The sequence below is a fragment of the Pristiophorus japonicus genome, chromosome 6 (genome assembly GCF_044704955.1).
Source record: "Pristiophorus japonicus isolate sPriJap1 chromosome 6, sPriJap1.hap1, whole genome shotgun sequence".
Lineage (NCBI taxonomy): Eukaryota > Metazoa > Chordata > Chondrichthyes > Pristiophoridae > Pristiophorus > Pristiophorus japonicus.
The window spans coordinates 82,614,001-82,632,833 of record NC_091982.1 but is presented as its reverse complement, the minus strand read 5'-3'; the positions used below and the strand labels follow the sequence as shown (position 1 = coordinate 82,632,833).

Below are 18,833 nucleotides of genomic sequence, written 5' to 3'. Positions count from 1 at the left end.
GTAATTGGCATGCAGCCAATCATCTCACATCCTCTTCCCAATGGGAAAACGCTTCGAAGGAGCGCAGTTAGGAAGTAAAAGACACACACTGTCACAAAGGACAGACACCCTGAACATATTTGTACCTACACTGATAGGATAGGATAATTAAAATTTGGCAGAATTGGAACCATAATATGTCACGAGATTTCAGTTGAGATGGAGCAGAATAAGATAGTAGGGGAGTAAGGCCGATAGAACTGTAGAGCCTAAATAAGCACAGAAGATGCTAACACACATGTCTGGCATACCTCTTCTTCCTGCTCATCCTCTGAAACTTGCAAATACCAAGCAATGCCCAGAGGAATGCTCATATAGGCAGCAAATATCATTCGGCAAAGAGACTGAGGGAGCAGATAGAGTGCAGCTTTAAGAAGTCTTTGTTTGCCTTAACAGCAAAACTAAACAGGTGATCAACCACTACCCAACTCTGCAACAAATAGTGAATAATAAACTGCAGGTATTGGCAGGAAATCTTTGGACATCCACGCACTTTAAGAAGTTGTGACAAATATTTCTAAAGAGGCCTTCCTTGAAGTGCACATTTCAAACAGGCATTTAGGCCGGAATTTTAGCTTGGAGCAGGTAAGGAGCGGGATGGTGGTTAGAACGCTGACAGGAAACATGCCCGCAGCCAGCCAGATTTAGAGACGGGAGGGTCAGCCTGGGGAGCAGAGAAGGAAAGCCGGGATCACGTAGAGGATTGGGGTCAGGGATCGTCAGAGGGGGCCGGGGTCTGGATCGTCAGAAGGGGCCGGGGTCAGGGATCGTCAGAGGGGGCCGGGGTCTGGATCGTCAGAAGGGGCCGGGGTCAGGGATCGTCAGAGGAGGCCGGGGTCTGGATCGTCAGAAGGGGCCGGGGTCAGGGATCGTCAGAGGGGGCCAGGGTCAGGATCGACAGAGGGGGCCGGGGTCAGGGATCGTCAGAGGGGGCCGGGGTCTGGATCGTCAGAAGGGGCCGGGGTCAGGGATCGTCAGAGGGGGCTGGGGTCTGGATCGTCAGAAGGGGCCGGGGTCAGGGATCGTCAGAGGGGGCCGGGGTCAGGATCGACAGAGGGGGCCGGGGTCTGGATCGTCAGAATGGGCCGGGGTCAGGGATCGTCAAAGGGGGCCGGGGTCAGGATCGACAGAGGGGGCCAGGGTCTGGATCGTCAGAATGGGCCGGGGTCAGGGATCGTCAGAGGGGGCCGGGGTCAGGATCGACAGAGGGGGCCGGAGTCAGGGATTGTCAGAGGGGGCCGGGGTCTGGATCGTCAGAAGGGGCCGGGATCTGGATCGTCAGAGGGGGCCTGGGTCTGGATCGTCGGAGGGGGTCAGGGTCAGGATCGTCAGAGGGGATCGGGTCAAGGATCGTCAGAGTGGGTCGGATCAGGATCGTCAGAGGGGGTCGGGGTCAGGGGTCATCGGCGGGTGCCAGGGTCAGGATCGTCAGAGGGGTCGGGGTCAGGGAGCGTCAGAGGGAGTCGGGGTCAGGATCGTCAGAGGGGGCCGGGGTCGAGGACCGTCAGAGGGGGCCGGGGTCAGGATCATCAGAGGGGGTCGGGGTCAGGATCGTCGGAGGGTGTCGGGGTCAGGGATCGTCAGAGGGAATCGGGGTCAGGGATCGTCAGAGGGAATCGGGGTCAGGGATCGTCGGAGGGGGTCGGGGCCAGGAATTGGAGATAGGTCCAAGGGGGGAATCAGATGTCTCGGGTGGGAGGACGGGGTTTGGAGGTGTCGGGGAGATTGGAGGCCAAGGCAGAATCAGAGGCCGAGGGGGTAGATCGGAGGCTGAGGATGGCGTGGCAGATTGGAGGCCGAAGGGGGAATCGGAGGCCGAAGGAGTAGATGGAGGCCGTGAGTGGTGGCGCAGGTCAGAGGCCAAGGGGGTAGATCGGAGGCCAAGGATGGCGGGACAGATCGGAGGCCGAAGAGGGGATCGGAGGCCGAAGGAGTAGATGGAGGCCAAGAGTGGCGGGGCAGCTCGGAGGCCGAGAGGGAGATCGGAGGCCATGGGGGGGATCGGAGGCCAAAGGGGTAGATCGGAGACGAGGGTGGCGGGACAGATCGGAGGCCGAGGGGGGGGATCGGCGGCCAAGGGGGGGATTGGAGGCTGAGGCTGCACAGGATACAGGCCATCAGCACCCAACCACACTGCTGCCCGGAAGGCCGGGTATGGCCTCACCATGACCAGATTTACTTCACTTGACGCTTTTCACCCTGGCTGCCACATGATGCGCCAGGTTGGCACCACCCCACACCAACACCATAAAGCATCCTCACCAATGCCCAAGCCATTCCTTTCACACACATCGTACCCTACCATTGCGGGGATACTGTTATGTCTCACCATTCACTGCAACTCACTAAGGTGCACACAGATCTGTCCAAGAACGCAAAGCGTTGAAAACAAAGGTTTCAATGTTTGACACCACATTACCAGAAACGTTACATGAATATTGCGTAAAACACCCAAATGCTTATCCTGGTGTGTTGTTAGTTAGTATGCTTGCACTAGGATGGGGGTGAATGAGATGAGGACGTGATAATGTAGATAGAGAGGGATGGATGGAAGTGCAAGGTAAGTTGGTGTGAGTAAGGATGTACAGGAGTAGGGTAGGGAAGGCAGAATGATGGGGATGTGATGAGAGGCACAGCAAGATGAAGTTGAGTGTGGCTTTGTACTAACGTTTAGTGATCTACTGAGATCATTGAAAGGTTTGCGTCACTACAGCCAGGTCTTCCTGATCACATCCCTGCTTATGCCCTCCTGTGCAATGTGCAACCAGGCTGCATTGGTGCCCTGGGGAGGTCTCTTCCACCCATGGGAAGGGAAGAGGACCTCCCTGCATGCTGGGACTTCCTCCATAAGCATATGGAGTGAGTTATGGGAGAGCCTAGGTGCAGCTGTGCAGCTCTGTGCAGTGCTTGTCAGTGTTTGCAACACCTCAATGCTGCAGAACACTGACAGCACAAATGTCAAAATAAAGTTGGCCATGGTCCCTTTAAGGAAACCAGCTGCTGACACATCATGAAATGCTGTCACCAGACCGGCTTCTTCTAATTGGCCGGGAAACGCACTGGGAGGGCTTAGCAAACCCTGTCAAGGAAAATTCATTTCACAGAGTGGACTGGAGACAACAGCGGGGTCGGGACCCGCCACTAACGTCGCCTACCACGGACCCGCCAAATTCAGCAAAATCGCAGCCTGAGTGTCGGAAAAGCTGCGACTATGTCCTACTTTAAATAAAGTGACCTCCCTGAATGGGCATTACACACAAAGCGTACACAGATTTGAAGTACTTCTGGGTCGAATTGTATATTGTGCATTGGGTGCAGAGTAGGCCTCTGCACCCGATAATATGGGCAGTAGTACTACGTGCATTGGAGCACATTATCAGCCCAGATTTCTTACCCAGCGCAATTGATCATCTGTGGAATAGGCCTGCATCCAAAGCAGTTAATACAATCTGATTAAGAACAGAATAGATGTTTTTAAGGATCAGACACAAATGATCAAATACTCTTTGAAACATTGTGGTCCCAGTGCTGTAGCTAGCACAAAAATCTTACCTGTGTCACAAGCAGCTCGGATTAAATAATGTCATTTGTAATGATAGATTGATATTCTGGGTATTTGCTTGATTATCTTTGGGGCTCAGGAGAAATTTCACCAATGTTTTGTATATTTGGAGATTTACCTGCAGATTTACCTTCCTCAAGAAAGTAAGTTGGCAAGAGTCCACAACAGAACAAATTGCACAAGATCCATTGAAGGAGCAGGCTTAATAAGCAAAAAGTCCTGTATCATTCTGTACTGCTTTTGGTTATCGTTTGGTTTTAAATAAATATTGATACACATTTGATGCAAAGTAAGTCTCCTTGCAAATGGCAGCACTCCATCTATTGGTAGATTGATGGAACAAGCTGTGAAAAGATTCCCTGCCAGAGGTCTGGGTGTTGTCAGCGACAGATGGTTCTCTACAGGGCTGAACAAATTAGCAATTATTTCTACACTTCCTGGAGCTCTTTATGAATTCAGTCCTCTCTGCTCAAGGTCCTTATCCTGCTGACTAGACACAGGAATATAATAGTGAAATACAATGCAATCAATCGTTTTCACATGAAGATAAATGAGCACTGTTGATTTACTGAAAATTGCAAATCTAAATAAAGAATGAAGCCATGAAAGGGTTTGTAAAATTGGGTCCAAATGGTTTCCCATCCTAGAGGCATTGGGGTCTACATGGGTATCTTGTGATTATGCTACACTTTCGATATAAGAATAGCTTGAAGCTATAACAAAGTCTGGTAGCACCAGAACAAAACAAGCAATTTGTCGTGGTTTTATTGGAGTACCATATAGCTCCAGCTGTGGTGTGACTTCATGTCAGTTTTGGTTCCAAACTGTAGGTTACTAATATAGTCACATAACATTATCACCTTTTTGCACAACCCATTACAAGATACTGATATTTATTTCTTTAAATATTTGCAGCACTAGTACATCTAGCCTAAAGCACAGATTCTCGTCTGGTGCAAGCGGGATTGCAACTGGAATCTCTCCAGTTTGCGAATGCCAGGGGCAAGTGTAACAGCGGTACAAGTAACTCACTATGGCTGATCTGACATCAACACCTGCTGAGTTACAGCAGATCACTAAAGTGCAAGAACAGTCACTAAAATAACTTCAAATAACAGATTGAAGGAAATGTGACGTTTAGTATACCAAAGAAGACAAGTACATTTTTAACTCCTTCCCTCCCAACCCCCCATCTGCTATGATTCATTTTTTCCCAAGACCATTGCACTCACAAGGTAAGACCACACGATAATTATAGATGAGGAAAAGCATTTGGCTCCCATTAGTGCTCTACACCTTCAGCCCTATCCTCAGAGGTCATGCTGAAGCCATACCTGGAGTCCTGCGTATAATTCTGTTTGCTAAGATATGAGGGGCCATCCAAGACCTAGGGTCAGTGCAGATGACAGCAACAAGACTGATTCCCAGTATTGGAGGAAAGAGGTATAAGGAATAACTTAATAATTTAGGTCTCCTCAACTTCAAAGTCATCTCAAAGTGGAGTCTATTGACAGAAACTTATAAAATACTTAATGGTATTGAAAACTGAGCCCAAAACAATAGTTTCAGATCTGCCAGAACAGCGGGACAAGAGGACAGAGGTTCAAAACTGTGATGGGCAAATCTAGAGCTAACATAAGGAAGTATTTCATTACATATAGGGGGATCAAAACCTGGAACACATAGCAATTAAGGCCAGGATGCACTAGATGTTTTACGGGGAAACTGGAAGGATGAGATTAAATGGGTTGAAGAGCCTTCCTCACTTACACTTAGCTTGTGATCCAAAAATTTCTCCTGAGCCTAAATGGATGTTAACACATGTTAATTCATTGGCCCTACATTTAGCTATTTTTGCATGAGCAATTGTGAGGTTTTTCCTTGAGGTTTGATTTTTAGCAGAAACAGCATTATAGATACTTGTGCATGGCCTCTGAGCCTGAGCCTCTGAAAATCAGCATATAGGACAACAGAGCAGCTAAGAAAAATGCCTGTCTATCATTTGCACTGCACTATCAGTGGCACTGAAGGTGATCACTGTCCTCAATACTTATGCTGCATTTTCCTTACAGCACTCCATTATTAGATGTAACTGAAGCTCTCTACATATACTTCAGCATTGATCAGCAGCAGAGGTAGCGGCAGTTTAATTGGTGAATTCCCCAAAGATACAGGGCACCATTGACCATACGCATGTAGACATTTGGACACTCACCATCGATCCATAAATAGGAACACCTATTAATCCATAAATGTATAAATGATAAGCAGCTCACATAAAATACAGCATATCGCTGCACAGTTACGGGCTGACGGGATGTGATATACAATGTCACTGATGTAACCTTGTTATTTCTACTTCACTACCTTATTCATTGCAACACATCGAACATTTATGTGTGAGTACAGCACTTTTTTGCATTAATCTTTAACGACTATGGGCTAGAAATTGCGTAGCATCCCATTTGGGGTGATAACTTTTGCAGGAGCGCAAAAGTATCGTTGGGCAGTAAACAGTTGATTCTACCGTAAACTTCCACTTCAGCCCTCCAAGAGGGAAGTGGAGCGCTAAGTCAAGCGCTACCACTTCCCCTAGAGCGCTAAAGGGAGTGAGTGCAGTATCAGCAGAGCGCTGAGCAATGTGTGGGACAGTGCTGCCGTCTTCACAGGCTCCTTCCCTCTCTTAAAGGGAAGGACTAATGCTGCATTGAAGGAATCGTCATGCTGCGTCTGGTGGGGGACAGCACCTGCATTACATTCTTAGCAGCCCCAAGCACTCTAAGAGAGCGCAGGGCTGAGCAATCATGGGGCAAAAGACATCAGGAGGCACCAGAATGGGGACATAAATTAATTTTGCCCTACCTGACCACCACTGCCTTTAATTAGCGCTCCCCAAGCAGCCAGCCGAGGTGACAATGCTTCCTGCAGCTGCAGTTGTTAACGCCCGGCGATGCTGCAGGGAGTGGAAGCGAATTTTACATCCGGGGTGGTAAAGGGGCGCTGCGCACCGGATGATGTCACGATCTCCGAAGCGCAAGAGATCGAGGCGGTAAGTCTTAGCACCAGTGCAAAACCACCAGGGAAGTTCGCGGGCATCGCTGATTTTGCCTTGCCTGGTCGGTAACCCCTTCGTACCCCCAGAGACACTAACAGGAGGTGCAAACCCGGCCAATTTCTCCCCCAATGACTTTCCTCTATTTTCATATATGACCTGCGCTGCTAATTTTGAGTAACAATCATGCTTTATCTCTATGCTGTTTGTTAAATGGACAATTTCTTCTATACCTCCTGTCAGGTCCGTATGGCAGTGAGGTCGCAGTTCACACAATAACACACGTGTTGTCTCCGCATTAGATTTGGTGACCATCCTCCTGCAACATTTGGCACAAATATTGTGACGCCACAGCTGCATTATTGAACTTTTTGTCATTTTATATTGATTTAGTGATCATTAGTTGCTTAAGAAGTGTTACCGGATCATTATAGGTGTGTTAGGATTGGCTTTTTTTTGTTCCCAATAACAAAATTACATTTTAAAAAGAACCACACATTTCAAGCCATTCTATTAATTGCCCATAAATAACAAACAGTGAAAAGGTGCATTTAATCCCCTTTTGACAAAAGATCAGCCCATAATTCATTGAAACAAATACCCAAATCTACTAAATTAATCTACAACACAAATCAATTGTTTCATACATTCATACAAATGGTCTTAATGAGTGTTTTATTTTAATTATTTTTATAGTTATGATTATTGATTGAGGATGTCAGGAATAAATGTGAAAGCCAAACAAAGAGAACAAACAAATTAAATCACAGACATCATATCAGCACTTCAAGGAGATGAACCTCTGTTGGAGCGAGATTAAGAAGAAATCTCAAAATATCAGGTGAATTTCTATCCTTTTTAAGTTAGTTAATATTTTTAATCCTGCACCATCATCTGATGAGAGACAGCTTGCTTCTAGGCTCCATTGAGGCATCGAGGTGTAGGAGACAATTTAGCAGCCCAGCCTTGATTGAAATGATCAAAGTCTTTTTTTTAATTAATTCTTGGGATGTGGATGTTGCTGGTAAGGTTGGCATTTATTGCCCATCCCTATTTGTGCTTGAGAAGGTGGTGGTGAGCTTCTTCTGGGACTACTGCAGTCCTTGTGGTGAAGGTGTTCCTACAATGCTTTTAGGTAGCGAGATCCAGGATTTTGACCCAGTAGTAGCGATATATGTTCAAGTCAAGATGGTGTGTGACTTAGGTGGGGGACGTGGAAGTGATGGTGTTCCCATGCACCTGCTGCCCTTGTCCTTCTATGTTATGGAGGTAATGGGTTTGAGATATGCTGCTGAGGAAGCCTTGGCGAGTTGCTGCAGTGCATCTTGTAGATAGTACACACAGCAGCCATGGTGCACTGGTGGTGGAGGGAGTGGATGGTTAACCTGGTAGTCTTCACAGTCTATTTATTGCATGTAAGGGCTCTGTGTAAACGGGTTTGGGCGAGTCTTCCCCCAGTTTTAGTGTATGAGCCTGCAGTGCAAAACTAGCCATAATGAGGACTAAATTTGCAATTTCACTCAGCTGATTGCTGACATAGGAAATAGAACATTCCACAATGTAAGAGGTGCTGTTCTGAGATTTGAACTAAAGCTCGTTGTTGTGTGGTTTCCTTTGCCTCTGCCTGTGCCATACCTGACCTGCGATTGCTTAATGCAGATACTGGATCTCAAAGAAATGAAAATGTGTTTTCCTCTCCCGCATTGGCATTTTTCACCTAGTTGGGCACAAAATTCACTCAAAGAAATTGAAATCTGTTTCTCGGAGATATGTTCAGTAAGAATAATACATTTTTCACAAAGAAACCCGGAAGCAGTTGTGATCGTATGGAGTGAATTTTGAGCCTTTGAAAGCTTAAATATAAGTCAAGCTTACTCGCCAATCATTGCATTCAGCTGTCATAAAGCCAGGAACTGAATGGGGTGAGTAGAGCACAACAGCACTTAGAATCAAAAGCAGGATTTAGATCTCATTTATAAACATCTTAAATGAAATATATCTAGAAGGGATTCAATCTGAAATGCAGTTCTAAATGAGTGATATCTTTGGGATTCAATTTTTGAGTACCTCATTTTGCTCAGGGGCCTTGGAACTTTAATGAGATGAGTAGACTTTGAAAGTCTTGAAGCGAAAGAAAAAGCTGAATTCAGGCATGTCCAGGCTGGAAAAAATAAACACAATCTATCCCGTATAAGTTCAAGGATATTTTTCCATTAGTTGGAAGGTTATTTATCCCCTGCCCACACACCACCCCCCACCCCCCCTGCCCCCACCAAAACCCCGCCAAGTGTAATATTGAGCCAGACAAACAAAGAAGGTCCTAGTTTTAATTCCCCACCTGTGCTGAGTCGGCTAATTTCAGTCAGGCAGCTGTAGGTGCGACAATTGACCTCATTGCCTCCGGGCTGAGGTGGAAACATAGAATAGAATCATAGAATCACGGAAGGAGGCCATTTCGGCCCATCGTGTCTGCGCCGGCCGACCAAGAGTTGTCCAGCCTAATCCCACTTTCCAGCTCTTGGTCCATAGCCCTGTAGGTTACGGCACTTTAAGTGCACATCCAAATATCTTTTAAATGTGGTGAGGGTTCCTGCCTCTACCACCCTTTCAGGCAGTGAGTTCCAGACCCCCACCACTCTCTGGGTGAAGAAATTTCTCCTAAACCTCCCCCCAATTACTTTAAATCTATGCTTCCTGGTTATTCAACCCTCTGCCAAGGGAAACACATCCTTCCTATCCACTCTATCTGGGCCCCTCATAATTTTATACACCTCAATCAGGTCTCCCCTTATCCTCCACTGTTCCAAAGAAAACACACCCAACATCTCCAATCTTTCCTCATAGCCAAAATTCTCCAGTCCAAGCAACATTCTTGTAAATCTCCTCTGCACTCTTTCCAGTGCAATCACATCTTTCCTGTAATGTGGTGGCCAGAACTGCACACAGTACTCTAGCTGTGGCTTAACCAGTGTTTTATACAGTTCAAGCATAACCTCCTTGCTCTTGTATTCCATGCCTCGACTAATAAAGGCAAGTATTCCATATGCCTTCTTAACCACCTTATCTACCTGGCCTGCTATCTTCAGGGATTTGTGGACCTGCACTCCAAGGTCCCTTTGTTCTTCTACACTTTTCAGTGTCGTACCTGTTATGTTCAGAATAACTCCAGAAGACTATATATCTTCAGCTCAAACTGTTGTGACCTTGGCCTCTTTAATGTAACTCCAGAGTGAGGAAGCAGCATGGTTGACTGCCTTTTATACCTGCTTGCCCGGGGTGTGCAGTGACCCTTAGGTCTCCCACAGATGCACCCCCTGGTGGCAAGTCTTACACATTGGTAATGTTTACATACATAACATCATCCCCCTCCCCCCCCCAAAGTCTTATGTACATGTTATTTATAAGTTGAGGCGACCCAGGACTCTGCGTTCCTGGGTTGATTGCCTGAGTTGAAGTCCTGGCATGGGTGAGTCAGTCAGATCATTGCTGCACTGCGGTGTGGTTGGTCTACTCAGACATGAGTATGGTGGGTTCATCCTCGTGGTTGACCGCAAAGTCGATTGCTGGTTGGGTGTGTGTGTGGGTGGATGAATGATGGTAATGTCCTCTTCAAACTGTTCTTGGTTGTCAGTGAACTGCAGTTTGGTCTGATCCAAGTGCTTTCTGCACGTTTGTCCATTCAAAAGTTTGACAACATACACACTATTCCCCTCCTTGGCCAACACAGTGCCAGCAACCCATTTGGAACCATGACCATAATTAAGAACAAACACAGGGTCCTAAATGTCACATGATACAGCCGCGTGATCATGGTACATGTTATGTCAGTAACGACGAGTTTCTACGTGATCATTGAGATCCGGGTGGACTAAGGAGAGCCTGGTTTTGAGTGCCCTCTTCATTAGCAATTCTGCAGGGGGGACCCCGGTAAGCGAGTGGGGTCGCGTGCAGTAGCTGAGCAGAATCCGAGATAACCGGGTCTGCAGGGAACCACCCGTCACGCGTTTCAAGCTCTGCTTGATGGTTTGGACTGCCCGTTCCACTTGACCATTGGACGTGGGCTTGAATGGTGCAGACCTGACATGCTTGATGCCATTGCGGGTCATGAACTCGTTTAATTCCGAGCTGGTGAAACATGGTCCATTGTCACTAACAAGGACATCGGGCAAACCATGGGTGGCGAACATGGCCCGGAGGCTTTCAATGGTGGCAGTGGACGTAAATGACGACATTATTATACATTCATTCCATTTAGATTTAAGCTTCCACTGCTACGAGGAACATCTTTCCTAGAAAGGGGCCAGCGAAATCTACGTGGACCCTTGACCACGTTTTGGAGGGCCATGACCACAGTCTCAGTGGGACCTCCCTTGGTGCATTGCTCAACTGTGAGCAAGTGTTACATTGGTGTACGCATGGCTCCAACTCCGAGTCAATGCCGGTCAATGGCGATAGCCTTCATCATGACTATGCCTGGGTGGGTACTTTGAAGGTCACGTATAAACATTTCCCTGCCTTTTTTTGGCAAAATTACATGATTCCCCCATCGGGGGCAGTCCGAATGGATGGACATTTCATCCTTGCGTCGGTGGAACGGTGTAATTTCGTCTTGCATTTCCCCTGAGACCGCCGACCAGCTCCCATTAAGGACGCAGCTTTTTACTAGTGATAGCACCGGGTCCTGGCTGGTCCAGGTCCTGATCTGGCGAGCCGCGACGGGTGACCCCTCGCTCTCAAAAGCATCCATTACAAGGAGCAAGTCTGCGGGTTGCACCATTTCCACCCCAGTGGTGGGCAATGGTAGCCGACTGAGGGCATCCTCACAGTTCTCCGTGTCTGGTCAGTGGCGCATTACATAATCATACGCAGATAATGTTAGCGCCCATCTTTGGATGCGGGACGAAGCATTGATGTTAATACATTTGCTTTCTGAGAACAACAAAATGAGCGGCTTGTGGTCGGTTTTGCGCTCGAACCGGAGCCCAAATAGGTATTGGTGCTTTTTCTTAACCCCATATACACATGCTAACGCTTCTTTCTCAACCATACTGTAGGCTCTTTCAGCCTTAGATAAGCTTCTGGATGCATATGTAACTGGTTGCAGTTTGCCTGACCCATTGGCTTGCTGTAACACACAACCGACCCTGTACGGAGATGCATCACAAGCTAGTATAATCGATTACATGGGTCATAAAATACAAGTAACTTGTTAGAATATAGTAAGGCTGTCTCTTGAGATTTACCCCAAACTCAGTCATCACCCTTGTGTAGCAATAAATGCAATGGTTCCAGCAAAGTCCTCAACCCCGATAGAAAGTTACCAAAATAGCTGAGGAGTCCCAGGAACGAATGCAGCTCTGTCACATTCTGTGTTCTGGGTGCATTCTTGATGACCTCCGTCTTGGTGTCTGTGGGTCTGATGCCGTCCGCAGCAATCTTTCTCCCCAGGAATTCGATCTCTGGCACCAGGAAAACACACTTGAAGCGTTTCAGCCTGAGTCCCACTCTGTCCAGTCGCTTGAGCACCTCTTCCAGGTTGTGCAAGTGTTTGGTAGTGTTGCAGCTAGTGATCAAGATCTTGTCTTGGAACACCACGGTGCACGGAACTGATTTCAGCAGACTCTCCATGTTCCTTTGGAAGATGGCCGCCGCCAAGCGAGTCCCAAAGGGGCATCTGTGGTATATGAACAGTCCTCTGTGCGTGTTGATGCACGTCAATTTTTTCAAAGGTTCAGACAGCTCCTGTGTCATGTAAGCAGAGGTTAGATCCAGCTTGGTGAATGACTTCCTCCCTGCTAGCGTTGCGAACAAATCATCCGCTTTGGGTAGTGGGTCCTGTAACGAGACTTGGTTGATCGTTACCTTGTAGTCCCCACAGATTCTGACCGTCCCATCACTCTTCAACACCGGAACAATTGGACTGGCCCACTCATTGAACTCGACTGGCGACATGATCCGCTCTCATTGAAGTCTGTCCAGCTCGATCTCGACTTTCTCTCGCATCACGTATGGAACTGCTCGGGACTTGTGATGAATGGGTCGTGCAACAAGGACATGGTGGATCTGCACTTTGGCGCCTATGAAGTTGGCGATGCCTGGCTTGAATAACGATGGGAATTTGTTTAGCACTTGGGCGCACAAGGCGTCATCCACCGAAGACAGTGCTTTGATGTCGTCCCAGTTCCATCGGATCTTTCCTAGCCAGCTTCTGCCGAACAGTGGTACCATAGTGATAAATCATGCACAGCTCCATCGTACGATACCTTCACTGCCGCACTGCCAATGACTAGTATGAACTCTTTGGTGTAAGTGCACAGCTTGGTGTAGGTCTGGTTTAGTTTTGGCCTTTGTGCCTTGTTGCCCCACAGTTTCTCAAAAGCCTTCTGGCTCATAATTGACTGACTTGCCCCCATGTCCAATTCCATGGAAACTGGAATGCCATTTAATTTGACTTTTAACATTATCGGAGGGCTTTTGGTGGTGAAGGTGTGTACCCCATACACTTCTTCTTCAGCCTCGGGTTGAGTTGCCTCTCTTACTCGTTCAGCATGATCCGCGCCGGGCCGTTCATCTTCTGCCGACTCTGCCACGTGGTGAGTCACAGCACGTCTGCACATTCGCTGGAGGTGCCCCATTGTTCCACAGCCCTTGCACATGTAGTGCTTGAATTGACATTGATGGGCCCGATGATTACCCCCGCAGCGCCAACATGGTGCTAATGGATTCGCATTCATGCTCCACAGCGGACCCTGAGTCATCCTAGGTCTGGCCTCTGCAGGCATTTAGGCCCTGCCATGTACAGTTCTGCTTGCTGAAGGCATTATTTTACGCACAGTACTTGCCGGTGAGTTTTGATGCTGCAATGATGTCTGTTTAGTGTAATCGATTATGGACATAAAAGCCTTGGCTATCATGATGGACTAGGGATTCGGCAGACAGCAGTTTGTGAAGAATGGCCTCATTGCCAATTCTAAGCACAAAAGTCCCGCAACACTTCCCCCAAAAATCCAGCAAATACGCACGGTCCCGCTAGGGGTATTAGGTCAGCAATATAGCTCGCCACGTCCTGGCCCTCGGAGCGGTGGTGCGTATAAAAGTGATACCTGGCCATCAAGGTGCTCTCCTTCAGCTTGAGGTGTTCCCGAACCAGCGTGTACAACTCTTCATATGTCTTCTCCATTGGTTTCATCGGTGTTAGCAGATTTTTGATGAGGCCATATGTCATGGACCCACAAACAGTGAGGAGAATTGCCCTGCGCTGGACTGCGGTTTCTTCCTTTTCCAGCTTGTTGGCCACGAAATACTGGTCAAGACGCTCAATGAAAGCTTCCCAATCATCACCCTCAACAAATCTCCCAGGAATACCAATGGCAGCCATAACTGCGTGAAAGTTCATGATCTGTTACTCGTCGCCAATTGTTACGTTCGGAATAACTCTGCAAGACTGTATATCTTAAACTCAAACTGTTGTGACTTTGGTCTTTTTAATGTAACTCCAGAGTTATACCTACTTGCCCAGGGTGTGCAGTGCAGGTGACCCTTGGGTCTCCCACAGGTGCGCCCCCTGGTGGCAAGTCTTACACATTGATAATGTTTACATAGGTAACAGTACCATTTAATGTGCATTCCCTTGCCTTGTTAGACCTCTCCAAATGCATCACCTCACACTTATCTGGATTGACTTTCATTTGCAATTGTTCTGCCTACCTGACCAACATGTTGATATCTTCCTGCAGTCCGCAGCTTTCTTCTTAATTATCAATCACACAGCCTATTTTAGTGTCATCTGCAAATTTTTTAATCATACCCCAACATTTAAATCCAAGTCATTCATATATACCACAAAAAGCAAGGGACCCAGCACTGAGTCCTGCAGAACCCCACTGGATACAGCCTTCCAGTCACAAAAACACCTATCAACCATTAACCTTTGTTTCCTGCCCCCGAGCCAATTTTGGATCCAACTTGCCACTTTGCCCTGGATCCCATGGGCTTTAACCTTCTTGACCAGTCTACCATGTGTGACCTTATCAAAAGCTTTGCTAAAATCCATATACACTACATCATACGCACTGCCCTCATCGATCCTCCGGGTTACCTCCTCGAAAAATTCAATCAAGTTTGGGGACAAGGGATATCCCCTGTACACTTGGCTGCTCACTCGACTGCGGAACCCCAGGACAGCACCAGAGCATGCATACAATGACGCTCATTGTGCCACCAGGTGCATCATCGAGCAGTGCATAGGCATCCTCAAGCAGAGGTTCTGAGCCTGTACCACTCTGGTGGCACCTCACAGTACTCTCCTCAACAGGATGCCATAATCGTCGTGGTCTACTGCATACTGCACAACATGGCCATCGTGAGGGGTCAGCCGCTGGAGGTCGAGTTAGCAGTACCACCTAAGGAGGAGGAGGCACAGGAGGAGGAGGAGGAGGAGGAGGAGGTGCAGGAGGTGGCGCAGGAGGAGGAGGAGGAGGAGGATCCCCATCACCCCAGAGCTAGGAGGTGTCGTCTCATCGCAACCCTGTAAGGGAGGTGCAGCTGCGTCTCATAGCATCTCGCTTCAAATAATCCCATCCACACATGGCCCTTCAGGTCCCACTTTCAATGGCCATCGCAATGAATGCCCACTCCCAAATGAAACATCTGGCCAGATATATGTGCCAAAAATAAAGATTGATCAAATTATCCAAATTACTGCAAAAACAAAACATAAAGAGCAATATAATAATACTGTAATCATTTTTTACCCCGGTGCATCTCATTATAACACATGTTACATGTGACTACCCTAACACTACGCCTAACTATCATCCCTGTGGCTTCATCATGGGTCTGGGAAGGCTGCAGTGGTTGTTGTCTGGGACCTATAGCTGTCCTTCAAGGACGCTCTGGAACAGCCCTGGGCCTGGAAGGGCAGGTGCAGACTGGCCAGCACCCTCCTGGGAGGGTGCGTCCTCACATATATGGAGGTGCCTGACACCTCCCCTGCAATCTCCTCCCATGCATTATGTACTGGTGGTCTGCCAGGTTGCCCCATGTCAGGAATCAATATTTTTCTTCTGTCCTCCACACCGTCCATCAGTGTCTCCAGCTCCATATCAGTGAACCTGTTGGCTCTCCTTGCACCTCTTACACCAGCCATCCTTCCAGACTCCTTCCCCCCTCAGGGCCTTACTGCAAACCCTGGCCTTTAAAAGGCCAGGGAGCAGCTGGCTTATTAGAAACCCTTACCTGCATGCTGAATTTCTCAGTGGTGATAACATTCAAATTAAGACAGCCACACTGCTGAAAAATCCACTTTGGATAGGTTCATTAGTGCTGGAACCCATTTTTTTACTTTTGGAGCTGAATATGGGGTGGCCCAGCCACAAAAAAATGTCGACGCTAATGGCCCCAAAAGGGTGGGGGAAGCACCAGCTTTCCAGTGGTTCTGAATTTCGGGCCCCCTTCCTCATAGCCAAAATTCTCCAGTCTAGGCAACATTTTTGCAAATCTCATCTGCACCCTTTCCAGTGTAATCACATCTTTCCTGTAATGTGGTGACCAGAACTGCACACAGTACACCAGCTGCGGCCTAACCAATGTTGTATATAGTTCAAGCATAACCTTATGTTCTCTAATAGGCCCCACTCTTTCTCCAGTTATCCTCTTGCTCTTAATGTATTAATAAAACATCTTTGGGTTTTCCCTGATTTTACTTGCCAACATTCTTTCATGCTCTCTCTTTGCTTTCCTGATATCTTTTTTAATTGGATCCCTGCACTTCTTATTCTCCTCCAGAGTTTCTGCAGTGTTGAGTTCTTGGTTTCAGTCATAAGCTTCCCTTTTTTTCTTTATCTCACACTGTATGTCCCGGTTAGCCCCATCCTTTTTTTAAGGGAACATACTTGCTCTGTAGCCTCAGGATCTCCTCTTTGAATGCCTCCCAATGCTCTGACACTGATTTACCATCAAGTAGCCATTTCCTGTCCACTTTGACCAAATCCCATCCCAGCTCAGCAAAATTGGCATTGCTCCAATTGAGAACTTTTATTCCTGGTCCCCCCTTTGTCCTTTTCCATAACTAACCTAAATCTTACTGAATTATGATCACTAACACCAAAATGCTCTCCCACTGATATCCCTTCCACCTGCCCCTCTTCATTCCCCAAAACCAAGTCCAGAACCACCCCCTCCCTTGTTGGGTTTGTTATATACTGGCTAAAGAAACAAATTGGCTTGATGACAGTCGAGTACTCCACTCGAAGGTATGTCGGTGAGTACGCATGTGTGGACCGCAGGTGAGGACAGCAGCAAGATTAGTCACGATAGACCCTGTGGTTGAATAGCCAGCCACCGTTCAATGTCTGGCCTCAAGATTGACAAAAAGGCAAGTGAAGAGAAGGAGAGAAGTACTGGAAGGTTGCCAACAACCTGTACAACTGTAGCCTATCCTGAATATACCTGAATATAGAAAAAGGAAGAAGGTTGTGGTGGGGGGTAATATTTTTAGTGGATGTCGGTCCAATGTACATGTGGGGCTGACTTTATTGTTTGCCAGCTCTGTGTCCTTCCTGTTCATTGCAGACATCCCCAGAAGCTAAGAACACAGGTCTGCAGCATGAGAGAACCAATGGCATCTCTCTGAAGATGACCTCAGATAAGGCATGGATCAGGGATCAGACACACAACTCCAAATAGAACCTTGACACATTGCCAGTCTTTACAATGGTTCATACTATGTGATCCTCTGTGTTGTCCTCCCACCCCATTTACCTTAGCTGAAGATCTCTCTATGCGTTTGAAAACTATTAATTTCGCCCCCCCCTTCCTTCACTGTGTGCTAAGGGCTCGGCTGGAGGCACTCTCTGATCACAGTGGCAAGCTGCAGCTGTCCTTGCAGGAGATCATTGACTGGTTGACCCTGAAAGACGAAGAACTGTCTGAGCAGCTTCCCTTCACAGGGGATATTGGTGCAGTGCGGCGGTACAATGAGTTCCACTCTGTAAGTTACCCACTCGTTTGAAGAAAATGGTCGGTGGTAAATAGATGTTTTGCATTTTGCAATAATTTCATTTTTCTGCTAAAATTAACATTAATCTCTAGTGTTGAAGGTTAACTATATGTCGTAATTAAAGACTGAAGCCGCAATCAGAATTCAAATTTCTCTTAAAGGGGAAGTGTCTCAATAAAAAAGTGTTTGCCAAACATTTTTTCTTTTGGGATGGGGAAGGAGAGGAGGCATGTGTCATTTTTGCCATAATGCATTTACTGCTGCACACCTACAAAAGGATATACCTTAATTCAGAGGGTTAATGCACTTCCCAGAATTGGAACTGAGCTATGTAGGCAAGGAATTCCCACGTTTGATCTCTGATCTGAGCTGATTCCAATCAGGCAGTGGTGCCTTCAGAGCAGCGGAGAACATTTGGGGCAAAGGAAATATCTTAAAAAGGAGTCCCAATTTCCACAGAAAAAAGTCTTCCCAACTATAATTTTTTAACTGCAGACAAAATCACACCATGTTAATATCAAAATATAAGTGTGTCCCAATATCGGGAATAAGGTGGCATGCAGTTATTTGCACAGGGTGATTTCTGATCGGCATGAAATTCTATTCCCTACTTCTATGTTGAAAACGGCTCAGTCCCAATCTCCAGTTTTCTCCCCATTCCCTGAACATTTTATCCACCTCAGACATATGAGGCCTGTCAGGTTTCAAACCCAAGATCTTCTGCCCCCAGCCCCAACTTTCCGATCAGATGTCTGTTCATGAATAATAGTTTATAGTCTGTGGGTTAAATGCTCTTGACCATATTGTTATTTTAACAGATACTTAAAGGGAATCGTAAGGAAAAATGTAACTTATGTCAAGACTACTCATAATTTCTATTGCATTTTCAGATAAAAGGTTTTAATAAACAATAATATTGGTAATAAGGTAATTTACTAGTCTGGTAATCGAAAAGTTAAATGTTTGATTTTTGTTCCTAGATTTCATTTTCTTTCCACATTCTTTCAATAAAGGCTTTCATGGAAGACGTAAAGATGAAAGGACCCTTCATATTGGCAAATTTGGAGTCAGCCCAAGCATTCCTATCCCAGCATCCTCTCGAGGAGACAGAGGAACCAGCACAAGACAAAGGTCATCACTTTATCTTGCTTGCCTTATCTGTGTCATTATAATGTACATTA

At 46.9% G+C, this 18,833-nt stretch overlaps 1 protein-coding gene across 1 annotated transcript in view; it reads left to right on the top strand.

The window, feature by feature from the left end:
* drp2 (dystrophin related protein 2) overlaps positions 1-18,833 on the top strand; it is a 173,268-nt gene that overhangs the window by 43,737 nt on the left and 110,698 nt on the right. Inside the window, exons 2-4 of the mRNA XM_070882105.1 lie at positions 7,350-7,494; positions 17,487-17,643; positions 18,666-18,783. Of these exons, the coding sequence (XP_070738206.1) occupies positions 7,448-7,494; positions 17,487-17,643; positions 18,666-18,783 (322 nt within the window). The 5' untranslated portion in view covers positions 7,350-7,447. The remainder of the gene's footprint in view (positions 1-7,349; positions 7,495-17,486; positions 17,644-18,665; positions 18,784-18,833) is intronic.